Genomic DNA, 25162 nt, shown 5'->3' with positions numbered 1-25162 from the left:
AACTATGTATTATATTCTATTGCAGCTCGTCTTTTGAAATGCAAATGATAAGGCTTCCAGTCATCAGTCCTGATGAAAATTAGTTTACAGTAAAAAACTGACAACATTTTCATTCCTCTTGACCCTGAGCAGGAGAAGCAGGTAGAGAAAATAAATGTAAGGATGGCTCATCCAGACCGCATCGCCTCCAGGGAGCAGTGAGCGTTCAATTGGATTATAGTTTGGTTCCGTCAGTAATTCAAACATGCCTTACACCCTGACATTGTTACAGTGATTAGATAAAGATTTTACTTTGATGTTACACTCAAAATTAGCTCCTGAGATAGAAACTGTAGATTCAGGAGAAAAGATAAGAAAAAAAAAGGGAAACAATTTGGAAGAAAATGCTTTTCGGTACTTGACATTTTCACATAGGTAACACTGTGCTGAGCCACCTTTTCCTCCAAAGAAAACATTTCAACCTGACAGCTCACAGCAGCATTAAGGAGACATAAAGTGGCAGATTGATATTTTAACATTATGAAATATAAAACTCTTCTTCAAACAGATGGACCTTCACCCCTGAGACAAAAATGCCTAAACATACTCAGAGTCTGTATTTAAGCAAACACTCACACACGCGCGCGTACAGGCATGCAGATACACACACAAACACACCTATCCAGATGGTTGCAGATCTCTTGGGACGTTCAATTTCATTCAATCATTTCAGCAGACCAGGGCATTTGCTTTATGGGTAAGGCGCCATAAAAACACACTCAAGATAGAGGGAAAGGCAATCATTAACCGCTGATGAACCAAAAAATGTCTAATTCATTTGTCTGCATATTTCTCATTGTCTGTCTTGCCCACCATTAGCACACTAAGACAGACAGAAAACATAGAACTTTAATATTTTTGGGTGTGCGCATTAAACAGTAAGAAATACTTCAGCATAGATGAAAACTGAACCAAAACTGCTTTTTTCTTTTTTTTTAAGTCACAAAACACCTTCAATGCCCTTTCTATGCATATGTATGACCTCCCTACATGAGGCCAGAGTGTTTTATTTCAGGAGAGCATGGTTGAGAGGATTTAGAGGCAAACAGAGCGAGGGAAAAATAAGACACACTCGAAACAGTAACATTGTCTCAACCTCCTCGTCTTCCCCATCACCTCTAAATCTGAGCACCATCCTTCCCACCCTGGAGGTGACTGACACATGGGATCAGCCTGAACATCACTCAGAACTGCTCTCTGCTGCCCGTCACACCGACAAAAACATATGATTTAACATGGCTGTCCACGCCGCATTCTCTGCCTCTCACATCACTCACAGCGTCCACAATTCAGCATCGTTACACTTAATGTGACTCACACACACCAACGTGTGCATCATCACGTTTGATTGAAACATTGCCCTCACATGCATGTCTGCCTCCATCATCGCTTCCATTTCTGTTTTCATATAAACATGCACTAACTCACATGCCAGTATCTTCCCAATTCTTTGCTATGTCCCTCTGTCTTCTGCTGTGTCACTCTCTTTGATCTCTCATTCTCTCTTTACTTGTAACGTTCAAAATGACAGCATGCACAAGCAAATACAGCACACACACACAAACGCAGAGAGTTGCAGAAGAGCAAAGAAAGTCATACGCACGCTGACAATCCTCTCCGAAGTGCCCCCCCTGGAGATGGTGGTCCCGTTGAGTCCCACCAGAGAGGGCAGAGTCTGAGACATCCAGTTGGTCACCATGGCCATGGTGCTGAGCACCGCCCCAATCTTTAGCATGGGAACGCTCATGTTTGCTTCCTGTGGGGCCTCGGTGCAAACGGCCCTACAGCCAGCCCTACCCTGCCCTACCCTGCCCTGGACCTTGGCTCCGGTCAACCCCGCTCTCTGCTGTAGAGAGTCTAGGCAGGGAACCAGCCAGTCAGCTTCTGCCTCAGCCTGAGCAGAAGCAGAGTTACCAGACTCACACACCACTGGCTCAGTCAAAGGGACAGCTAGAGACCGGTTCGAGGAGAGCAGCTCACATCCAGCAGCATCACGCTGGAATCTTCCCTCTCAGAATGACTGCCTCAGCCTCACCCCTCCCTCTCTCTCTCTGTCTCTCTCTCTCTCTCTCTCTCACTTCTTTTCCCTCTCTCTCTCTCTCTCTCACACACTTCCTCACTCTCCCCCTCGTCTCTCCCTTTCTCTCCCTCTCTCTCTCTCTTACCCTCTCTTCCTCAAGATGCAGAGCTGCGCATTAGCTACCTCTCTGTCTCATCCCCTCCCATTCAGCCTCTGCTCCTCTGCTCTGTTTTGCATGCATGTATCTATTCTTTTTCTTTCCTGTCTTTCTCTGACATTTGGCTGTTCTTTTATGAGTCACATCTTGGTGTGTGTGCACGTACACATTTCTGAAACACTGAGATCAGAGAAAGTCTGATTTCAGAGGGATGATCTGTGCTCTGTTGTGTGACATGTGTGCACCCAGGGCATCCTAGACACAGTACGCTGTCCTGTAGCCTTATCACCCTGTCTGTACTCGATGGAGGACTAAGGATACAGAGGGAGGGGTGGATAGATATAAGGATGGCCAGGGGGAAATGTGGGCATGTGTTTCAGTGAGGTATTAATGTAAGACAAATCCAGGTGCTTGTCTCAGTGGCTGCTTTTCACAGGTTATCTGTCATTCTGCTTCCTGACATATCACAAATTAGGCTGTAGCTTGCACTTTCACAGTATCCTACCAACCCTTTGGTAGGTGTTGTACCTCAGTCGCATAAGGCATAAGCATATCACCACAGTTAGTTACAATGTCGTCTTGACACATACTGTGTATTTTACACAGTATGTATTTTACACATACTGTGTAAAATACTGTGGATGCTCAGGAGCGAGTATATGAGCACAAATTTGGTACACTTTGAATGTAAAACTGTTAAGTAAAGCTTGGATTTGGCCATATCTGGCTGGTATAGTGCACTTTCTGTGAATAATGGGGATTACAGATTATTTTTCAAGTGGTATTTTTTTTTTAACCATTGTTGTATTGCTATAATCCAAATGGCTTTAGCTTTCAGCACAATCATTGCAAGTAAGCCAGTGTCAGCTATCATACCATTCGTTTAGCTGCCAATTATGATGTCATTTCACCTCAGGAGTTAAGCCAAAAGCCTGATTTGAGCTTATTTCAGCACAGACTAAATACATGTTTCGATGTTAGACCCTTTGGATGTGGGGTATGTATTTTGTCTCCAAATCATAGCTGTCCGTAGCTCACCTCTACAGCAATGGACCAGATGGATTCAGGTACGAACTGGTATGTGAATTGTGGAACTTCTTGAAGCTTGACAAATTCCTGCAAGATACTGGAGTCATCTTGCACCCTAAACAGCCATACATAATGATGACAGAATGGCCTACTCAGACAAAACGGCCAGGTCATCTCCATTTCTTGCCTGGTTCCTGGTCTGCTGACTTATTCATTTTGTCAGCCATGGATGGGCTCCCCTCCCCACCCAGTCACGCTGGGTGAGTGATATGGGCTCATCTGTGTGGGATGTACTGTGAAGTGATATGAGAAGAGACAGCTTTCTGAGCCTCATCCAAAAAATGTCAGCCCTCCTCAGCTCACCTGCTGGCTGCCACATCAGTCTCGCCTGTGTTGGCTCCCCTATTTTTGCAGCAAGACTGTCCCCATGTGGTCATAAGTGGAAATGCACCCAGTAATAAACACACGGCCGATGCAGTCTCTGAACCTGGTGACAGGTAGTTGTCACTTCATGAAAATGTGTCAAGGAGATGTAAGGGAAATGTGGCAGCTCAGTTTAGAGTCAAAATTGCTTCATCTCTAAAGGTTTTAGTGAGGCAAAAAAAAAAAAGGTCTGTATGCAAAGCAATAGCATACACAAATACACTCTGCTGGTTTCTTTGTAGGGTCATGTTGTACTGTCCAGAGACATGCTGATTATATTTCATATGTGATTCATTAATACACAAAACATAGCTTATACCATACAATATATTATAAGCCATTAATACATAGTCTAAAGAATGCAGTAATTGTCACATTCACAAGGTGGCAGCAAAGACTTAAACATGGGTGTACATGTTCCTAACCTGTGTATCTGTATGTTAGCAAACTCCTAGTAGGGAAGTAGGAGGGCTGAATAAAGACACCAGCCACTTCATCTACAGCCGTGTCCAATGTGCAAGAAGTAAGCAGGATAATACACTGCTAGCAGAACAAGACATCTCATGTCTATAGCGCAATTATTTTTTACATTTTCCTCCAGTGGCTCCAGTTTGTACTGTACTTAATAATGCCCTGGAGTAGTTGGATAAAACAGAAAATGCAATGACACCAAACACACAGAGATTAAAGCCAGTGGTTCAAAAACGTCTTCACATTGAGGACCCCTAAACTAACAACTTAGACCATGGACCTCCCTCTGATAAGGATTTTGTTTTTAGATGTTTTATCACAGAAAACATATAAAACCTCAAGGACCTCTGTGGGTTCCTGTACCCCACAATGAGAACCACTGCATTAGGTTACTCTACATTTATGAGGCCTCTGTTTGACATAATGCTTTTCCTAAGCCCTGCCCCACTACTTCTCTCATCTGCACAACACACATTATACGGAGCTTTACCTCAAGAGCTAACAATCCTTTTAGGATTTCGATATCTTATTATTACTATTATTATATTTATATTGACTTACATTTATTATCCCGTTGACTGATGATGGGAAATGTTCTGTCCATTTTAAAAATATATTTTAGTACCATCTCCCACCTGTTAAACTGGGTCTCTCTCTTCATGGCTATCATTTCCCGGGTCTGCTGCTTCTTTTCCCCTTTGCTCTACCATCAGTTACCACTACAGTAACCACACCCCTTTATAGTGCCTAATCATAACCACAACTCTGCCTCTACAGCTAGTAATAACCACACCCAGAAGCCTACACTTGACCTGAAACTCCCACTAATTCCTATGTGTCACTTCTTCTCCTGACTGCTTCCCCTTCTGCACAACCAGTAGCTCACAAGCAATAAAACACCATTGGAAAAACTAAGCAGGGCTGAACCTGATCTCAGCCTGGGGGGGAAGACTGCATGAAAAACATACAAAGCATGAGAGGCTGACATCATTGTTTCATTTCCTAAGGCATAAAATCTTTTAAATATTTTATTTATGGTTTTTGTTTTCATTTTGTAAGATGTGTTCTCATTGGAGTAGCTTTAGATTATTTTACTTGTGCCTGTGTGCCACAAACTACATCCTCAGGATATCTCTGACCCTCTCTTAATATAATCTTAATTTTAGACCAATTGTTATTCATGGCGGAGTATTCATGGAGTATTTTTTAGAAGCACCACTCAAAACTCAAAGTTAGAGGCACTTAGGACTGATGGCTCTATGTGTAACTCTTATGTTTTCTAATGATCACAAAATAATTCTGTCATGATTGTAAAATGACCCAAATGTGTTCATTAAATAAACACATGCAAGATTCTGTTACGCTAAGCAACAATCAGCAGACATAAAGCAGTTCAGCTAGTTACTATAGAGACTGCAGTCACGCACAGATAAATTAAAGTGCAGTGACTTTAAATATAAAGAAAAAGCAGGTGGATGATTCAATTCCCCATTCATTCAGATAATAGATCAATTCCACATCAAAAGAAAACATTGCTGATAAGTATGGTATTGGAAAATTTCCCCCCACCCCACTTTAGCCTCTCTGTCTAAGTTTATAACATACAGAACTCTATTCTCTCTCTAGTTCGATGGTAGTTGTCTTATTTAATCATAGTGAGGTTATTCATGCAGTGGCAAAGTACTACATGTATGCTGCAGGTGTTGGATGTACAAGACGCTGCCGTCAGAAACTCCCACATCATATCTCCTCTCACGGGTTTTCACCTTTGCACCATCTTGAGACCAATCAGACCATTCGGAGACCACTGTAAATATCTTATCTATTTGCTTTGGCTGAGTAGAGTAGAGTGCCCCTGGACTCTTGTTAAACTTAAAATTCATCTCACAGAGAGCAGGTCAGATGTTGTCTTTTGCAAAGTGATGGCCCAAATAAAGGATTGGAATAATAAGTGTGATGAGAACAATCTGCCATACCTCAAAGAATTGCAGGCTCTGCCAATCATCTGTCTAATCACAGAGTCTGTTGGCAGAACAAGCTTTCATTAAATATTAGCAAGAGAGGAAGTCAGCCATTTAACCTGTATTAATTTAATCCTTTTTCATTAATTTTCACAGCCATTCCTCATAATTTCCACTCTAATAATTGGCCAGCCTCATTTTCGCTGCTGCTCTGCTGTGTCATTATCTCCAGTTCTCTGCCGTTCTCTTTTGTTTCCTTCTCCGTGAATTTTATTTAGCCTTTAACTCCTCTCACTCTTTCCGTCTCTCTGTTGTCTCTGTGGGCCCCTCTGGCAATGAGAAAAATGGCATCATATCATGTGTTTCTCCTTTACCCTACATGTGTCTTAGCTTCTACTATTTCTGTCCTGAGCTCAAACACTTTCACCCGTCATCTTTGCTGTGTCGTCGCATACTTGGACTCAGATATGTACATGTGCATTTTTTTTTTGTATGTCCACATAACATGACAACTTGGCCTTGCGCCTTATTGTAAACATCTTAAACTCCCCCCCAAAAAACAACACTCTGCTCTGTGCCTGTGGGTGTGCTCTGTAAAGGGCATTTTTAATCAGTTCAAATGGTAAAAAACCCCACCAAGTGCAGAAATGGCAGCACACCCATGGATGGCAGTAGAGTGCTATGCCCTGAGGTCAGAGGGACAAGCTCTGGGTGAGATAACAATACTGGGGAGGAGAAAGCACCAAACAGTTGCTACATTTTCACTGAGCACAAACACACAGCCAGCTACAGCTTCACAGCTGAAATACAGGGCCAAATTACACCTCAGCTAATTACACAGGCCTCCTTCATGGTGAGGCAGAGCTGTTATGACTGAAGCCGTGAAGCCGCACACAAGCCAAGCCTCCGCCCGAGATCCAAAAGATGCTGGAGTCATCTGGGTCTAAGAATACTGGCTATTTTTCTGAGTCATAATTCATTAATTAGATGATGGACATGGATGCCCACTTCCTTCTAAATATATCAAGATCAAAATCAGCTTAAACAAAGCGTGACCTCATTACCATAGCAACTATTTAAATGGCATAAATAGGCTGTACCCTAGGGTTCAGGCAGGCAAACAGTGGTGCGCTTTCAACATGGAGTATTTAATCTATTAACGGCTCCTGTGGGCCTTTGATTAAGGAAGCTCATCTGGGCTTTTACGTTTCATAGTAGCGACTGAGACCACGGGAGGACTCCAGAGCACACATGCATCGACCCCTGCATGCATAAAGAACAGAGAACACATCCTATCGAGTTGAATATGTTCAATAATTCACGCACTGAGCGTTTACCTCAAATGAAGTAGGACCTCTGTCAAACCGAAGCCATTGACAGTATGTGAATCATGACGTGATGATGCATGAAGACCTTACATGGAAGTCCGTAACCTTGCATGTTCAGCTTGCATCAGTAAAGATTTACAAGATTAAGAACTATATTCTCCCAAAGACAATAACATAACAAGATTTTGTGCATTTGACTATGAGAATTATGTGTTTTTTATGTCCATGCATGTAGGGCTTATGCATTATAATGTGTCCATTTAGCAGTTTACATGTGCAAACATACATTTGTTTGTGGTTATGTTAGTCCTTCTCCAAATTTGTGTCCCCTTGCATGAGCTATATGTTCTCTCCACTGAGCTATGAAATGCCTACAATACCCTCTAATGGTGGTTACCATAGTGTTGCATGAGAGACCCAGCTGAGCTGTGTCAGCTATATATAGTTATATATGGCTAAATACAGTTTCTCTGTCACTACTATGAAAAAAAATGAAGGAACAAAGAGAGCCACCGCCCATGGCTCAACCCTATAGTGCTTAAGTACAAAGATGGCTGTTAACAGGTGAGAATCTTTTCTTCCAGTGGGAAAGCGTGAGAAAGAAAATCAATACAGTAAGTGTGTCTGGCTGGCTGTATCGACTATAACACACATACAATACCCTGTGGTGAGTCCATCCATTGTCTTTACAGAGTAGCCCGTAGAGTCCATCTAATCAGCCCACACCGAAGACAAGGAGACACATTCATAATAAACTACCTTCAGAAAACCTGATATATTGAGGGGTTTTTTTCTGTCCTTCAATAATGGCTATTTTAACAAAAATAAAAATGAAAAATTCAGACATCAAATGTGTTATTTTCTTTTAGAACTGACTTCCATAGTATCACCACAGTGTTGCATGATGGGGGAGAATATTGCTGTAGCCATCATTTCCTCCAAATGCCCTTCGATTTGGAATTTGTTTTCCAGACCAGAAAAGCACAAATGACCAGAGATCATTAGTGAACCACAACAGTGCTTGTAGTTGTGCTCCAAATATTTTGAGAACTTATTTTTCTTTGCACTGTACTCAGTGGTCAGATCGAACAGTTTTAAACCGTGATTTGTTCAGCTGATATTCTGTGATCCAATTTCAATAGTGCCAGAACCACTGAAATCAGGGTTGTGGATGAAATATACTTGATTGAAATTAGGCTGAATGATTTATGGATGGAAAATAAACAATGAAGATGCTGTGCTGACCTTTATTTCACCAAAATTGAAATTGGATAACTATTTATAAGTTGTTTCCTCTATTACTCTCAATGACTGATTAAAAAATAATACTTTTGGAAAGGAACATCTCAGATAATTTCATTTTCCTTATCTGCTTGTATTAGACTTGTACATTGTTACTGACTGGCTGTTTGGTGTGAATGAATGGTATATGTCTGAACATCACATAGCTCAATCAGGGACAAGCAGGGCGCCACATTTTGCTCGAGGCTTGTGAAAGAAAAGGCTTGATCAAAGCAATACACAAGAACTACATGCAGCAATCAGCTGCCATGCATTCTGGAGCGCAGCATGGCTCTTTCTACTGTTCTGCACCTACTCATGCCAACAGTACCAGCTGAATACAACTCAGTGCAGCACTTCCTGTTGCAAATGTGCCCAGCTGAATTGCCCGGACACACAGATGCACTCCCACGTACGCACATGCATACAGATACGCATTCACCCACACAATTGCTATGATCATTTCCTGGCTGTATGACCTCATTACCAATGACCCCCCCCCCCCACCACCCAAAAAAAAAAAAAAAACATCTTTTCTGGATCCAACAGCAGAAAGCCACTGCCACATCATGACCTTCGCTCCCACCCAGCTAATCAAACATTCTCTCTGTTGCATGGGGAAAACTATTCCTGTAAATGGAGTAATTACTGACAGCAAATTGGAGTCTTCAGCCTGGCAGAAAGGTAGCTGAGGCTCAAAGAAAGCCTGCTAATTGACACTGCCCCCCCACCCCCACCCCCCCATGGCCACCCGACTCTTCAGAATGCCCTTCACTGAACTTGGTGGTGCTGGCCTTGTCACCATCACCCAGAATAATTGAGTTTTTACATCCAGATGGTAACTTGTCTTCCGCAGAGTACTGGCAACCACATTATTTTAGAAGCTTTTATAGCAGCTCAATTTTAGACAGCATGACTGGTAAAAATGAATCTGTTTTGGCACACTATTTACAAAACTGTATTAGGCTATTAATTTTGTTGCTGAGAGCATTTTTAAATATGCCATGCAGGAGTTGAGTGCCATTGTCTTATTACTGAACTGGCAAAGTGCTTTGTTTCATCAGCGATGTATTTATCTATATCTGCAGAAGAGCTGAGAGCTAATCTTCGATGCCATGTACCCAGTGCATTGTTAGATGACTAAAAAGACAGCCCATGGACAAAATGTCTGCATTTTCTCATCTGATCTCTGTCTGAGTCATTGTTTACAAATATCACCCATTCACAGAGTCAAGGTGTCACCGTGATTAGCTGATCATTGCGGTAGGTTAGACGAGGGAAAATAAGCCAACAACAACACAACAGACAGACAAAAAGAGAAGAGATTGTGATGTTTAGGAGAGGCGGAGGGAAAGAGGCGTAATGAGAGAAACTGAAAAAGAGAGAAAAGGATGGTGATGCATTTGAAACTCCCTGAGGTGATGAATTTACATCTTGTCTGTTTTCTGCCACGTCTGCAACAGCGAAACTAACAGGACCAGAGAGGAGTAGTGAGATCCTGCCAATTACAGTCTGGTTGACTGAGAGTTTGCAGCAGCCAATCGTGGAAAAAAATAAATAAAAATAGAAATGCTCCACGCTCAAAGCAGTCAGGAGCAAACAATGACCAGTACCCATCAGCTATAACTGTAACATTAATGAAGGGACAGAACCAGCCTGCAGTCTTGTGTCCAGCTTCTTTGTCAGAGCTCACACTGAAGCCTCCATTTGTATCCTCTGTCTTCAGGTCATTAATGCTCAGACAAGCTGTAACATTTAATTAGGGACACATTATTAGTACAACACAGGCACAGTGTGCAGTGGAGAGAAATCCCTAAACAGCCCCTAACTGAATATTACATTTACAGCCACATGGAGTTATGGGCAAAAATTATTAGGAGAAACTTGTAGATAAACAAATTAGCTTCCCACTGTGTGCTTTTGTGGAGTTTTGCCTTGCTGGTGGAAAGGGCTGAAAGACTATTTAGTATAAATACACAGTGCACCTCCCCCCAACACCCTGCCGATGATTCCAGCCATATAATCTGCACTCTCAGCTGAATTGTCAAAATGAGGGGCCACTGATCCGTCCAGTGATTAAATAAACAAAGAGACGGGAAAATATCAACAAATCTGAGAAAATGAGCATACAGAGCAGAAACAGGAGGGCTGTATGTTGTACTGTGTGGAGTTAGCCAAGTGTGAGAGGAGAAGCGTTATGGGTGGAAAGATGTTGGTGGGAGGAAGGAGGAGAGGTAGGCCATAATGGTAAGGAGCGGCCATGGTGTCAGGTGCTTCACCACGGGGGGGGGGGGGTCGCAATGGATCATCAGGCTGGTGCAATGTCGACATGTCCTGCATTACTATCCCAATTTAACCCTCCTCCCAGAATGTGAATTATATTGTGAATGCTGGGGAATACGTGAAACACTTGTGTGGATTTCTACAAACGTCCAGCTAAGGCGGGATGTTGAGCAGCGTGCTCTTCACTCTGAGCACGACACAGAACTACAGTGGTTAATGATGCTATTTGTGAGTGCAGCCTGGGAGATATAATATCACAAAGGCCATCCCTTGCATTAATATTCCATGCAGCACGAGAAGGGAATGGGAGATGATTTTTCCCTTAAGGAGGCGCTTCCTTTGCTAATAATTAACATAAATATTTTCATTTCCTTTCCAGAAGACATGGCAGTTTGCGACTCCACCGCTCATTCCTCCTGGGACATATCATTGTTGACTATTGCCTGATTGCCTCAGGCAAAATGGACAAGAACACGTTCAATAAAATCCAACCTCTAAGCATGGGAGATTAGAATGACAGAAATACCATTTAATAATGATTTTGAGAGGGTAAGACATTCTGACACCCACAGATTAAATCCCTAATTTAAATTTTAATGACAAATATCAAATGCAGCGCCCACCTCTGCACAACTGTGTGATTATGTCAATTCAAAAAGCAATGGCTTATCTAAAAAGAGGACATTAGAGCCTTGTCCCTTGCAGTCCATGATAATCTGACAATGTTTTAATTTCCTTCTGATGTTCTTCATTTAATGGCACTTTCTCAACAGATTTTACTCACACACTTGTTTCACGGTGTAAACACACTCTAAATCATCTAATATTATGCACAGGTACAGATCATCTTCATTTTGAGCTGTGTCTCGCTGTTCACATTTAATAGCCTTGTTTAGGGCTGTCTGGATAAGATCAACACAGATTTAAGCATGGCAGCTTCAGATATCGATCCAGAACATACCAAGTAGAAAAGTGTGCCTGACAAGTGAGAAGTACTCTTCTCTGAAGATCTCTGTGCCAGCTCACTGCATGCTGTTACTTTCACTAAGAGGAGTAAGAGATGAGAGCTGGGCCTGAGAGGGCCAGCAGCCTGAGGCACTACGGCTTAAAGAGAGAGACCTCTCCTGAATACCTATTCATCACATCACCATTAGTGTGGCTGAAGCACTCAGCTCTCCTGCTCAAAAACATAATGAGGATTACTGCATTAGGTCCCATAGCATAGCCTGACATGATAGGACAATCACAGCAGCATCTTATACAACTTAACTTAGAAATGTTTGCTTTTCTCACCCTTCAAGATGCAGGCATACATATCTCGCCACATGCACGCAAACTCAGTAGCAGATAAACCAGTGCAGACTCTAATCATCCTGAGAGCAGGTTTTTATTAGAGCATGTCGTTTTCTTTTTTCCCCTCCCACAGAAATGCCACTCCAGATCATTTTCTTCTCTCGTCTTGTCAACACTTCATCCTTTCTTCCTGCCGCTTCCGGTATCACTCTTGCCAGAGCAACAGGATGCACATGCCTTTGTTTTGTCATGGTCATTGCTGTATTGATTAGGCAATGTGGAGCTAATTAAAGCCAATCTGCAAGGAGTGTCAGTGCCAGTGTGGGGAATAAAATCGTGGTGATGGAGCGATAGGCCTCTAATTATTATTCTCCTTTTGGTTAGGATGGGAGAGATAATAACCCAACAGGCACAGTCGGAAGACACTCTCTCTGACTATTTCTCCTTCTATCCCTGCCCGCAATCTCCAGTTTTCATTTCCAGCAACTCCTCTCCGTCTTTTCCTCTTTCTCTCTCTCTCACTTCCCAGCCTTGCTGCCCTGCTCAGCGACTCAACTGATCACTAATTCAAACCCAGTCCACATCCCCTCACTTTGTGCTCTGACACTGCCCACCAAACCTAATCACCACAGCATCTTCAGTTCACAGCATTTGTCTGCAGTGTGTGTGTGTGTGTGTGTTATTGAATTCACGTGATATGTGTAGAGCATATGCTTGTGATTGTCTGTAATGCACATAAATTGAAACTAAACACTTTTTAATACAATACAACAATTTACTTACCCGAACTCACTACTACACAGCTTTAATATCATTTAGGTGCATGTAATTGCCAGGAGTATTACTAAGGCACTAGAGGGGCAAAAGGATGCTTTTCTTTTTTTTAGAGAAAAGAAGAAATACATTTTGTTCTTTGTACAGGATGTCTTTGTGTGTCTGAGGCTGCAGATTATTAAAAAGAGAAGGTGAAAAATGTTGTAGACTAAGAACTCAGGGCAAGCTCAAGGCTGTTATTTTGAAAGCTTGTTTTGTTTTGTGTATTCTTTTGCTCAAAACTAATCAAAATTGATCTAATGAGCTACAGATTCATGTTACTCCTTAATAGGACTAGGACATGACTCACTTTAGGAGAAGTTCATTTCGACTAATATGCTTATCCAAACCCGAGCCCTCTGATCTATGAAAAATGAATGCAAAATTCAGCGCGTTACATCATTTTCCTCCAGTTTTGTGTAATCCATCAAAGCTAGATCAAATTTCTTTCATAAAATGTCATCAGTGCTAACTTTTTTCTTTAATATGATATCCATCCAGTTCCCAATTAGCAGCATATGAATGTACGACAGTCTCCAGTTGCGACTCCTGCTTCCAGATGTGGTGTTCACATTCATTACGCACTACTGTGTCTGTGTATGTTTTGTAGACTTGGAAAAATCCCAGGGGTTTAGAATCAGGCAGAATAATGTAATGTAAGCTGGTGTTCCTTCTACTGGAGCATCTTGTTATCTCCCCTCTCCTCCGTGTAGTGTCTCTATCAAAGGACCTCTCTACCCTGCTCACTGTGGGGCTGCAGAGAGCGGCTCTGCCAGCCTGCTTGATATGCAGCAGTGTCTGGTAGCTGCTGGGCTCCCACGCCTCCATGACTGGAGCCTTTAAGCGTTGGCGCAGTCAGAGAGAGCCTCCCTCATCAATGGCCCCACTGAGTGGCTATGACAGTGCCACGTGGAAAACACATCGATTAAATGGTTCCTCTTGCCACCCGCTTCTGCCGAGTGGCATATCGTTCATCCTCCATTTCCCCAAATAAAAGCCCTGCAATTGAGTTGGCGTTCAACATGGGAGGTAATGCTGTCACTCTCACATGCAGCAGGAGATGAGTCTTTGGAAATAAAAGGGGGCAAAGATCATGTGAAACAGCAGGACAAGGAGACAAAGAGTCAAAATTGAGATAAAAGAGAGAGAGGTAGTAACACATAAAGAGGTTAGGAGTTCAACCAAGATTTACTGTATCACTTCTAGTTCATTTTCACCTGCTGCTACAAGTCTAAACTCCATGACGTGAATGTGAACAACCTGTAATTAACCAGGGCTTTTGAAGTAAAAACTATGGCGCGAATTTGACATAAAAACCAAACCTGTCAAAAGGAAGTTAGATTTCCTGCTGGGGTGGTATTTTGTCCAGCCCTGTGATCGAGCAGGTGGAGGCAGAATCCATGTCTGGTGTTTGAGAACGCATAACACTCACTGATATGGGATATGCGTCCTCCGATAAAAGCGAAGAGATGTGAAGAGCACTGTTCAAGGAGGAGCTTGCCCAATCTGCTCAGTCTTATGAAAGCTTTTGTATCAGAGCGGGAAGAGGAGCTCTAGGCGCAACAGCCATATTTATATTCCAATCTTCTACACAGAAACCCACATTGCCAGACTCATAAAAGATTCATCGAGCAGGGGAAAGCAAGGTCGTACAGAAAACTGGTCAGGAGGTGCCTACTGCAATGCAAAAAATAGTAGATGGACAAAAAAGACATTCACTGGGTGAGTCCCACGGTGGCAGTTATTAGGATAACGTGTGCTGTTACCCTTATTACCAGTGGCAGTGTGTCCACTACTGACCAGTTCAAGCATGTCTGTGCTCTCATTGGCACGTGTAGCTCACAATATTACCTATGACAGTCTTAAGAGCCTCAGCCATGTTGGCTGGCATTGATTCAATGCGCTGTTTGGCTCTTTGTCTGTTGTGGCTCCCAATGCTGACATGTTTGTGAACTAGAGAGCAAAGGGGAGGGAGAAAGGGAGGCAAAGACAATGTGTGTGTGTGAGAGAGACTGCGTGTGCGCGTGCACGTGTGTGCCTGTTCTGGGTGTTGTCAGAGAAATGTCACTCTTGCTTAGAGTCACAGACATAAACCTCTGGGAGTCCTGCACCCTCCAGCACACTCACACAGAAGGAAAGAGAGAAAGTGGGGGAGAGAATGCGATACAGGGATGATATTCATCCCACCAGTCAAGCTGATCCTTCCATACACTGTTGACAGCGAGCATACACATAACATCCTATACATTACATGAGCACACTTAATATTTTGAGATATTATTTTTTTTTTTTTTTGCACCAGTCAGTCGTCGTGAAACCATCTGGAAGAGAGAATTGAAAAGGGCCACAACAGGCTCAGAGGACACAAGTAAATCTAGGTTACTTTTCCTTCCTCTTGCACATATAAAGTAGAATTACAGCCTCGCGGCTGTATGCCTCCGCACACCACTCCAGTTGCAGTTTACATCCAGGTCTGTCCATGGTCATATACAGTATGTATGTATCAAATGATGGAGAGTTTTGTGACAAGGTGCAACAACAATCACCTGAAGCTCAATATCAGCAAAACCAGTACACATGGTGGTGGACTACAAGGCTTAAAATATGGATGTTGTTGCAAAGATCCTACAAATTCTAAAATGTGGAAGATTCACACACATAAGCACAGCACAGAAGAGCTACACAATCACGACTGAAGTGGGCACCAATTCAGTGTCTGACCAAATGTGAAATATGGCCACAATCTCCCCTTCTGTTCCCGAGTTATGGTGTCGAATAACGGCCAAAAGTGTTCTTGCAGAATATTATGATGTCACAGTGAAGTTGACCTTCAAGCTTATGTAAATGTCATCACTTAATAATTTTATACTCGTAGACATTTGCGTAAATTTATGTCCTAAAAATATGACCTTGACCTTTGACCTTTAACTACCAAATTCGAATCTGTTCATCTTTGAGTACAGGTGGGTATTTGTGCCATATATGAAGAAATTCCCTTCTGGATGTCCTCAGACATTGCGCGTTCACAGGAATGGAACAGATGGACAGACGAACAACTCAAAAACATGGCCGCGACTATTGTTGGCACAGAGACATAAAAAGTAATCAGACTCTGACTGTAGAGCTGGCTGCTGGTTGGCTGCCAGGTTGACCATTTCCGTATAAATGGGAAAGACATACAATACAAATGTATTTAGTACTCTGTCCCAAAAGACCTTAAAGTCCTTCCTAATGACGATTATGAACTGTCCTCGAGTCAGCCAGCTCAGTCCATGGGATTGTTAATGGTCATTTTAGGCCAGCAGGCCGCTGGGTTTTAAGCAAGACAGAAAACAGCAACAGAGGTCACTTAGAGTCCATTCAAGCCTGGAGCATAAGTAGTGGTCAGTCTGTGGCTCTGAATGAGCATGTGGTCATTTAAAACACGAACATAAGACTTTTACTATCTGACCTCATGATGGATTTAAAGCTAAAAAACAGAATCCAAAAACAAACAGCATCCAAGGGTTTGGGTTTCTGCACACACACACACCAGTAGAGAGTGAGGGACACTGTGACATATTTATGACAGTATTCTGCATGGAGTTAGGATCACATTTTGGGTCAGGATGGCCATGCATGTTTCCAAAAGGTGAGGCCATGCTGACACACCTTCTTTAACGCGAAGGGCCAACTTTGACAAGGACACAGTGCCAGTCTGAGAGTCAGGCCACTGACCTCACATGCCTCTCTACCCGGCGTTCCATCTGTTAACCAATTACCACGCAGACTGCTGCATGCCTCATCTAAGGCACTGCAGTGGTGAAATCAGTCACCCATTTCACCCTGGGCCGCACCGGAAAAAAAGCTCACCGCCATCATCATCGTCACACGCTAATATCACCCCTGTGTGAGTCATTTAGAACCACATTTAGAAAACTGACCCAGAAACAGGTACATCAACAAAAACCAAACCACTGACACACACACACAGAAAGCGTCTTGTCCATCAAAAAACACACATCCACCACTCTGACACACACTGTGCTTGTGAGGACATTGTACAGTACTGACTGAATAAATGGTTAACCTTGTGAGGACCAAACTTTTCTTCCAGAAGGGAGGTGGGTCTCCATCATGTCCCCGTGTGCATAGATTATTTTTCCCTACAAACACACGCATACACACACACCCTAGCGTCTTTGATGATGAAGCAGGCTACATGAAAGCACATCAAACATTTAGATGAGACAGTGAATAGCCGACAACACAAAGGCTCGATAGCTCTCTGTGCTCCATCCTCCCTTTCTTAAGTAGTGCCCCTTTTATGAAACAAATCTCTTTACAGTGGTACGATTCTGACTCATACAATGTGGTATCATTATTGTGCACTGATTCGAGCTCTACTCTAATCAGTCATGACACAAGCACATACTATTCAATCTCTTCAAGCAGCCCTGAATCAGACATAATGCAACCTCATTATCTGTGGCTGATTGTGAAGCAGCAACTTTGTATATTAATGGGGAGTGCACGAAGGTGGACTCACCCACACAGTGATCGGCATGATTGCTACTGACTGACAGGCGACACAGAAAATAGTTTATGTGGGTTATCTTATTTAACAGAGCAAAAAACGCACGAACATTACACTAAGCTTGCATATCGCTGACATTTTTCAGAAAACATTTTCAGAAAAAATGTCCTATATATCATAGCTAGTGTACTAATTACCGTTATTGCATAAAGAAATCAATGTCACCTGAACTACATGCGAAATATTTAATGTTCTCATAGTAGATTTAAAGATGTGTCCATGCATCCCAGCTTGACCCTCAATGGCCGTGTGTGGTCATGCAGTGTTAGTAATTCAGACGAGCACTGGGCCTGTCGTAGCATAGCAAGGTGATTTCAACAGCTGAGTGTGTGTCTTTCTCTCTCACCGGCAGATTTACACCCTGTTTCTGCAGCTTTGCTTAATTTTAGGTGGAGGTTAGGCGGCTGCTTGGCAGAACACACTCTGTCTGGTCTGCTACCTGGAGTCTGTCCTGTGGGGAAACTCACATCTCTGTTCCATCCTTGACTGTCAACCAGCTGTACGGTCTTATTCCACAGTATTTATAAGAGCTTTTAACAGGTAGGCTCGCTGATAGTAATGAGAACATTTTTTGAATGTATGTTTTACAAGACTTGATAATCTGCAATGTTTTGGTAAGATTGCTGTGTAATAGGCTTTTGGCATGGAGGCAAGGACAGAAATTTACCACAAGTGGCTCGATTATACTCATGTCTCGGTGAGGGCTTTTATTGTGATGGTGCTTCTTTGGTCTGATTGGACTGGCACCAGGAAAAGAGATTTTTGGCCAGAGGGTCACTGCCAGGTCGGTGGACTGTTTAAAGCTGTCTCAACTGGACATTAGCCAACCCAGCTGTTTGTCCTGCCTGACTCTGATTGAGCTGAGGTCTGTCCTTGTTGTCCACACACGTAGAGACACTGCAGACAGCATTAGGTCAGCTAACTGCCTCTATTTCAGAATCGGACCTAATGTACGTCAGGTTTGTTAACAATACTGCCAAACAGCTAAGAATGTATTCCCAGTATAGCAATATGAAAGCTACTGGACTGTTTCATTTGCGTCAATAAAACCATCTCAGCTCAGTGACACTTATATTACAGCACTAAAGGACTGTATAATTAGGTCAATGTAACTCAATGTTTGTGCCAAATGATGTTTTAAACAGCAACTTGATTTACAAGTGCTCGTTCCTTTATATTACTTGTCTTTTAGCTATATATCGACCCCAGCCGGATGAGTTTCTGTTGAACTCATCCCACCAATCTAGGATGTGGAAACACATCTTAACAAGGGTCTAAATGTTGGTCCATTCAATCTGATTGTTTATCTTGATCCCTGTTGAGAGAAAAGATCAAGTAAATTACTGAAAAATCTAGCCAATTGCTTACACAGGGTTCTGCCTCCCTCTTTGAGAATGACAAGCAATTAGGTTTTCTCCCCGACTGCACTTGGTGTCTGAACGGAAAAACACCAAAGCAAGTGTTCATTTCACTCTCCATCACTCTCAACCATACTACTGTTGGGAGTCTTCGGGGCCAGACATCTAAAGCCAATAACTGTTTTCCCCTTGAAACCACAACAAAAAACGCTTGCCTCCAAACCTGAGTGCAAGTCTTTCAAAGTACATGAAACAATCGTTATTCTTGACAATTTAGGCAAAAATTGAGCAGCTGCGCAAAACCAAACCAGTCAAGCTTTTGTCCCCTTGAACAATATTACCTCACCTCTCAGTTGGACTCCATGAAGCTTTTTAAATTAGTTTGATGTTTGGACAGGAATATCAGTGGAACACACATCTTTGTGATCAGCAAACATTCTTCTAAATTCAAAGTCTGTGTATTTAACAAAAGAAGGTATATTTATTCATGAAGACTCGGGGCATCTGTCACCATCCAAATTCAAAGTTACCTCATTTGCAATAAGAAAGGGTTAATTCAGTAACACCAAATTTCCTTGAGGTCTTTATTTGTTCAGCATCAAAAAATCTCATCATGTCATAGTGTGCACGAATTTAAATCCTCACAGTGAAATCTAAGTCTGTATCCAGTAAATGGAGCATGTATTTCCAACGTAAATTATACTGTGCACCAGAGTTTCTGCTGTTGCACAAAATTTACATTCTGAGCAATCAATACTATGCTATTAATATTAACCAGAGCAATGAAGAGATGCTGAGTGTCACAGAAAATTTGTTGCAATACACATTAGGCTAACATACTGTAATTTTAACTTCTGACTGGTGACATACACGTCATATATGATCTTGTATGTTTGAAAAGTTTTTTCCAAAATGATATACGTTAAACAAGATTTACACCTTGCAGAATGACTGTTGTCACAAAGCCATCTGACTGTCTGGTATTTTAAGTGGAGATGAGTTGCCATGAGTGACATGAATCCTTTATATTTTAGATGCTGTGAAGGCATTTTGAAAAAGTCGGTTTTCAAAAAAATTATATTACAGTATTTTGATTTTTCTTTTAGAACTGCTGCAAATCATTTATCTGGTCATTAAAACAGAAGCCAACACAGTACCGTACAACACAGACGCAATACAGTATATGAGTGTGTAGTACATGCATTACTTACGAAATGCACACACATATGTGCGTGTGTCAATGCCTCCCGTCATGCTTGGCTTGATGTGCGCACCATAGCAAGACATCTGTGCCAAGGTCAAGCCAGTGCCCATCTGTATCAGTAACACTAAGGACCCCTGGGCTTTATGGGTACTTAACAAACACATGCAGTAGACGAACAAGTGCATCTGTCTCATTAAAGCACTCTAAATATTTCATAAAGGCCTGCACTGAGACTGTGACTGAAAATATGTGGATATCTCAACTCCGCTGGCGTGAGTGTTGCACTCATTACAGCACGCAAAAAGTCATCAATTCTTTATGTTTATGCCGTGCAATCTTCAAGAGATGGGTAGCATCATATTTTCTTTCAGCCCTTTAAATATTTAATGTAAACACTTAGAACAAATTGTCCCCCAAGGCCAATTACAGTATAAACCCTGTGAAGAAGGGGTTGGGATATGATAGTAAGTCATCAGCTACATTTTCAGTGTCATGTTCACAAGTGTTTAACAGTGACATTTATTCCTCTTCATTTATTGAAGAACATCCATAGTGCTGTTTTAGATAGGCTGTGTAATTTACAATTTTACTTGAGGTGGTAGAATTAGTTATTAGGCACTGGGAAACAATAATTAATTTAATTTAAGGGAGGTTAAGGAGACACATCAACACATCTTCATGGTTTTATTTTGTGGTAGTTGTGCAGCTGGGGATATGTTCATTTTTTTTTATTATTAGAGCCGTGGAATCACCTGCTCCCTGTTTCATACCCCTCACAAAGAAATCAGTTGGTTTTCCTTTAATACCATCTGCGCTGTGGGTGATTTTCATTGAATCGGACACAAAGGTGTACAGTATAGCCTGTTCATCTGCGTACCTGTCAAACTGAAAACATACTGTAGACTTTTCTTCTGTTAAAGGTCAACTTAAATGCCCACCCGCCATGGAGACATGACATATAAAGCTCTAATGTGTGCTGCAATGTTACGCCTTTACTACATCTGCATGTTATAGCATTATTGTAACACAAGTTACTCTTCAGTCTGACAGATTCTTAGCAATGGGCCATATCATACTTGTAATAAACAGATGTTTATAATCGTGAGTGGTGGTCATGTTTGGTGGAAAAGCCAACCAACACCAAATCATATATTAGCTGGAGCAAACTACATTGCTTAGGGGCCTTAGAGGTTGAACAGCTTGGGTCTTAATCCACAGTAACCATCCCAAAAGCCTTGGTATGTCACTATTCCCCTATTCTCCTCATGAAGGACCAGCCCATTTCACACTCAATGTGTTTTCAGCTCTAATACCACTTTAATATAGAATCTATTGTTCATACATACATTGCTCGCGTTTAGCACCCTTAAAATGTTTATTTTCAGTGTTGTTTCTTGTGAGGCCTTGCAATCTGTCTGGTGGCCTTCGCCAAATGGTGATACTCACCGCCAACGTACGCTGTCTGTGGTGCTAAATTGACTCAGACTGCTGTTCTTAACCCAGTGCGCTGTCCGTGGTCATGAACGTATTTCTGCGTGAAGCCAAAGGTGCGAAGCGGCGCTGTCCAACATACATGCCCTCCAATACGTCCCTAACTTACAGGAAAATTGCAGTCACTTTATCAGCAGACCTTATACTTCCTTAGCTGTCACGGGTTAAGCAGAGCACTGCATGTATGCTGACCAGCTGAAGCCCTGCAAGTTCAAATGCTCCTGCCTCGCTGAAAGCTTTTCTGGGTCAAATAATTTACCGTCCTTCACTTCAATTTACAACTGTCACATCAAAGCTCGTCATTTTTACCAAAGGCACACGTCTTTTCTCGAGTGTCATGCACTACATCACGCCACACATCTCCAGAATCTACAACTGTTTATTTGGCGCAGGTCTAAAACGCTTCTAATTACGCATGGCTTGTGTCCACAGACACAAATCACACAAAGATCCTGTAAACAAACCGTCAGTGTTGCTGTTCGTTTCTCTCTGTTTCTTCAGATTAATCCGTTACAGGGAAGCCCCTGGACCTCTCTGTCAGTGATGTAGAGGTAGATAGGAAGGTCTGTAAACAACGACCTTCGGGGCATCAACCCTGTCAAAGCCCGCAGGAATCCGTTCTGACAAGGGAAAACGTATCATAATATTCTTGCTGTTTTACCGTTAGGGCAATATTCTCACTATAAAACCCGAGCACCATTTATTCTACTCATTGTAATGCATACTCTAAATTATGCCAGTCTTAAAATGTGTGAGAGTTCAATTCTTGGCGAGCGAATCGACTTCAGGTGGATTTGCCGTCAACTACATATCTGCCTATGGTCTTATCCTCCCTTAACTTTCTGCCTACGTCTCTTATCACTGCGCCTTAAACCTCCAGAACAAAAGCAGTTTTTCCATTTAATGCTGCAACGTGCAAACAGTCCTCGCACCGACTTCATTTACAGCTCATATTGAGGCGTTGGTTCTTATTCAAATCATCCATATTCGAGAATCAATATGCTTGCGGTCAACACTGTTTTGGGAACTTTTAAACAATGCTTATTCATAGCGAGCAAGCGTTTGTGCCAGAGTCCTTACCTCACAGGGCATGACAGCTAACATGACAAGTAGGAACATGGCACTGAAGAGATGCATCCTAGTCGAAATGATAGCGTCCAGGCAGACACCAGTTCCTGCAGCTTCCCCCCCGTTCTTGTCCCTTACTGGGGCGGTTTCTTCAGATTCAGAGGGATTCCTTTAATGCTGTGTCGGCTGTGCGCCACCAACCTCATCACCAGGACGCACGGCAGCCCTCTCCGGCTCGGTAAAGCGACCAGCAGCGCGTCTGTTGTGGAGCATAGACTCTTTTGCGGGTAGTGAAAGCAAAAGCTCTAATGTCCCGGTGAGTAAAAGTCCTCGGGTGCTGTAATCGGGCGAAGGGGACAGTCAGCTGCGGTCCCCTCCGTCCTGCAAAAATATCTGCGTCTGAGCGAGAGGAGCGTAGGAGAGTCGCAGAGGTTGGAAGGTGACTGCTGTGCTTGCAAGGTGCCGACGCTAGGAGCAGCACGTCTATGTGCAAGAGCCCAGTCAAAGAAGTACCACTCTTTGACGCAGCCAAGCTTGGCCGGGCGTGCGTGCGTGCGCATGTGCGTGTGCATGTGTATGTTTGTGTGTGTGTGTGTGTGTGTGTGTGTGTGTGTGTGTGAGAGAGAGAGAGACTCTGCTTGCACTCACAATAGAGATACAAGATACAACTAAGATAGATAGACAGACAGATAGATAGATAGATAGATAGATAGATAGATAGATAGATAGATAGACTGTGGCATTTCTTGCAGGTACAATTCCTTTTGCTCCACAAAATGTTTCCACTACATTGACAGATACCTCGAGAAAGAACTGACATTTAGTACTGACAGTGTCTTCCTGCTCATAAGCCCTACTGTGAATGTTAACGGTGTGCACTGTAAAAAATCGAGATAGTCAAATCCAGGCCTACATTAACGGCATCAATTCAGCGCTTATCCAATTAGAAGATGCCAAAATAGAAGGATTCTCTGGGGTTTAGGGAAATGATAAAGCGTATTCTTGTCCCGATTACAATGATGATAACGGATGTTGTTAACTGTCAGAGATAATTAAATGACGATTAGGCGTGCAAGTAAGTAATTTTCCAGACCAGGTGATGCTGTTACTGGATGTGCCCACAGCCTCTGGTGTACTTACATCTTTATTTGTATGTCCGAGTGTCACAGTGATTATGGTCCTGCGATTCCTCAAGTTGTGTTTGTTTGTTTGTTTGTTGTTTGACATGTTGTGTCTGTAGCTTCTGGCCATCCTTCATTGGGTTAGGAAAAGTATAGCAGTTTCTGCAGCCTAATCCATCCTCTCCAATTAATATTGGTTTGCCTTAAAAAAGGAGACAATTTTCAAAGATAAAGGCTAACATGTCACCTTTTGTGAAAACCTTTAATGAAAAAAAAAAAACCCTGCTGCTGGGAAGAGTGTGTTCAGCTCTCCCACTCTATTTTACTTGTAACGAATTCAAAGCGATAAAGCGCCGTGCACAGTCAACAGAATGTGCCATAATTTGAATGAAAGTGGCTTGAGTAGAGTCTTTGTGTACAGCTGGCACCTAATGCACTGTTTTTTAAAAGGGTTGAATCATGGTTGTGTGTAACAACACAGATGGGTACAGTTGTATGTGTTTGTAAAAGTCAGTTTTACTCTACATGTAAAGCCTCTGCCTTTACATGCATAGATCTGATGCATTAAACTCTCAAATATATACCATGAAATTCAGTAAAGCAGTGAGCAGGGTGAAGGTTTTTGTACCTTTAAAGAATAATAAGAGGAGTTGTGTGGGAAACAGTGACAAATCCCATACTGGCACACTCTTGACTGGAAGACTCCTGCTGCTTCTACCTGCCCCCCAAAAGGTCATCGATGTTGTATTTATTTTACTGGTATAATTCAATAAAATATTAGCCTTAAAACCCAGAGGCTCCAGTTTGACATCTAGCACAATGGGTTTAGTCCATGACACATTCACAAAGGATTTTAGAGCAGACAGTATGTTGACTTGTGTCTTCCAGCGCCCACCCTTGTACAGTTCAGCAGAGGGTTGACTTTCTCCACCCCTGCTGCTGCCCTCAGTGGCCCAATGTGCACCCCCTTATTTTTTCCAGCAGGAAAAACCACAAGGAGGTGAGATAAGTTTCTGATGGGGAGTAAGGGAGTGTTGGTGTAAGAGGAAGAATGAAGGACAAAAGAATGCAAAAATGATCCCGGCTTTCACGTGCTGTCACTTTCACCACAGTTACTGTATTTTACTGTACTGTCCTTTGCTCAGATACATACAGCTGAGAATAATAGAGAAGCCCAAGGCTGCTAGGCTGAGTACAAGTGATGTTGAATCATTGCGTGAGGTCAGAGTGCCAGTGTGTTTAATGG

The 25162-nt window shown here is 42.4% G+C and overlaps 1 protein-coding gene across 2 annotated transcripts in view; it reads right to left on the bottom strand.

The window, feature by feature from the left end:
- olfm2a (olfactomedin 2a) overlaps positions 1–23317 on the bottom strand; it is a 42183-nt gene extending 18866 nt beyond the window's left edge. The window contains exon 1 of one of the 2 annotated variants that reach the window (XM_046414599.1): positions 22808–23317. In XM_046414599.1, coding sequence (XP_046270555.1) covers positions 22808–22864 — 57 coding nt within the window. In that variant the 5' untranslated portion in view covers positions 22865–23317. Of the gene's footprint in view, positions 1–1642; positions 2043–22807 lie in introns of those variants that run through there. The other variant, XM_046414598.1, reaches the window with a different exon arrangement.
- Positions 23318–25162: the final 1845 nt, after the last annotated feature.

Source organism: Scatophagus argus, chromosome 16 (assembly GCF_020382885.2).
Source record: "Scatophagus argus isolate fScaArg1 chromosome 16, fScaArg1.pri, whole genome shotgun sequence".
Classification (NCBI taxonomy): domain Eukaryota; kingdom Metazoa; phylum Chordata; class Actinopteri; family Scatophagidae; genus Scatophagus; species Scatophagus argus.
The sequence above is the reverse complement of the archived record's forward strand: the minus strand, read 5'-3'. Positions and strand labels throughout refer to the sequence as shown.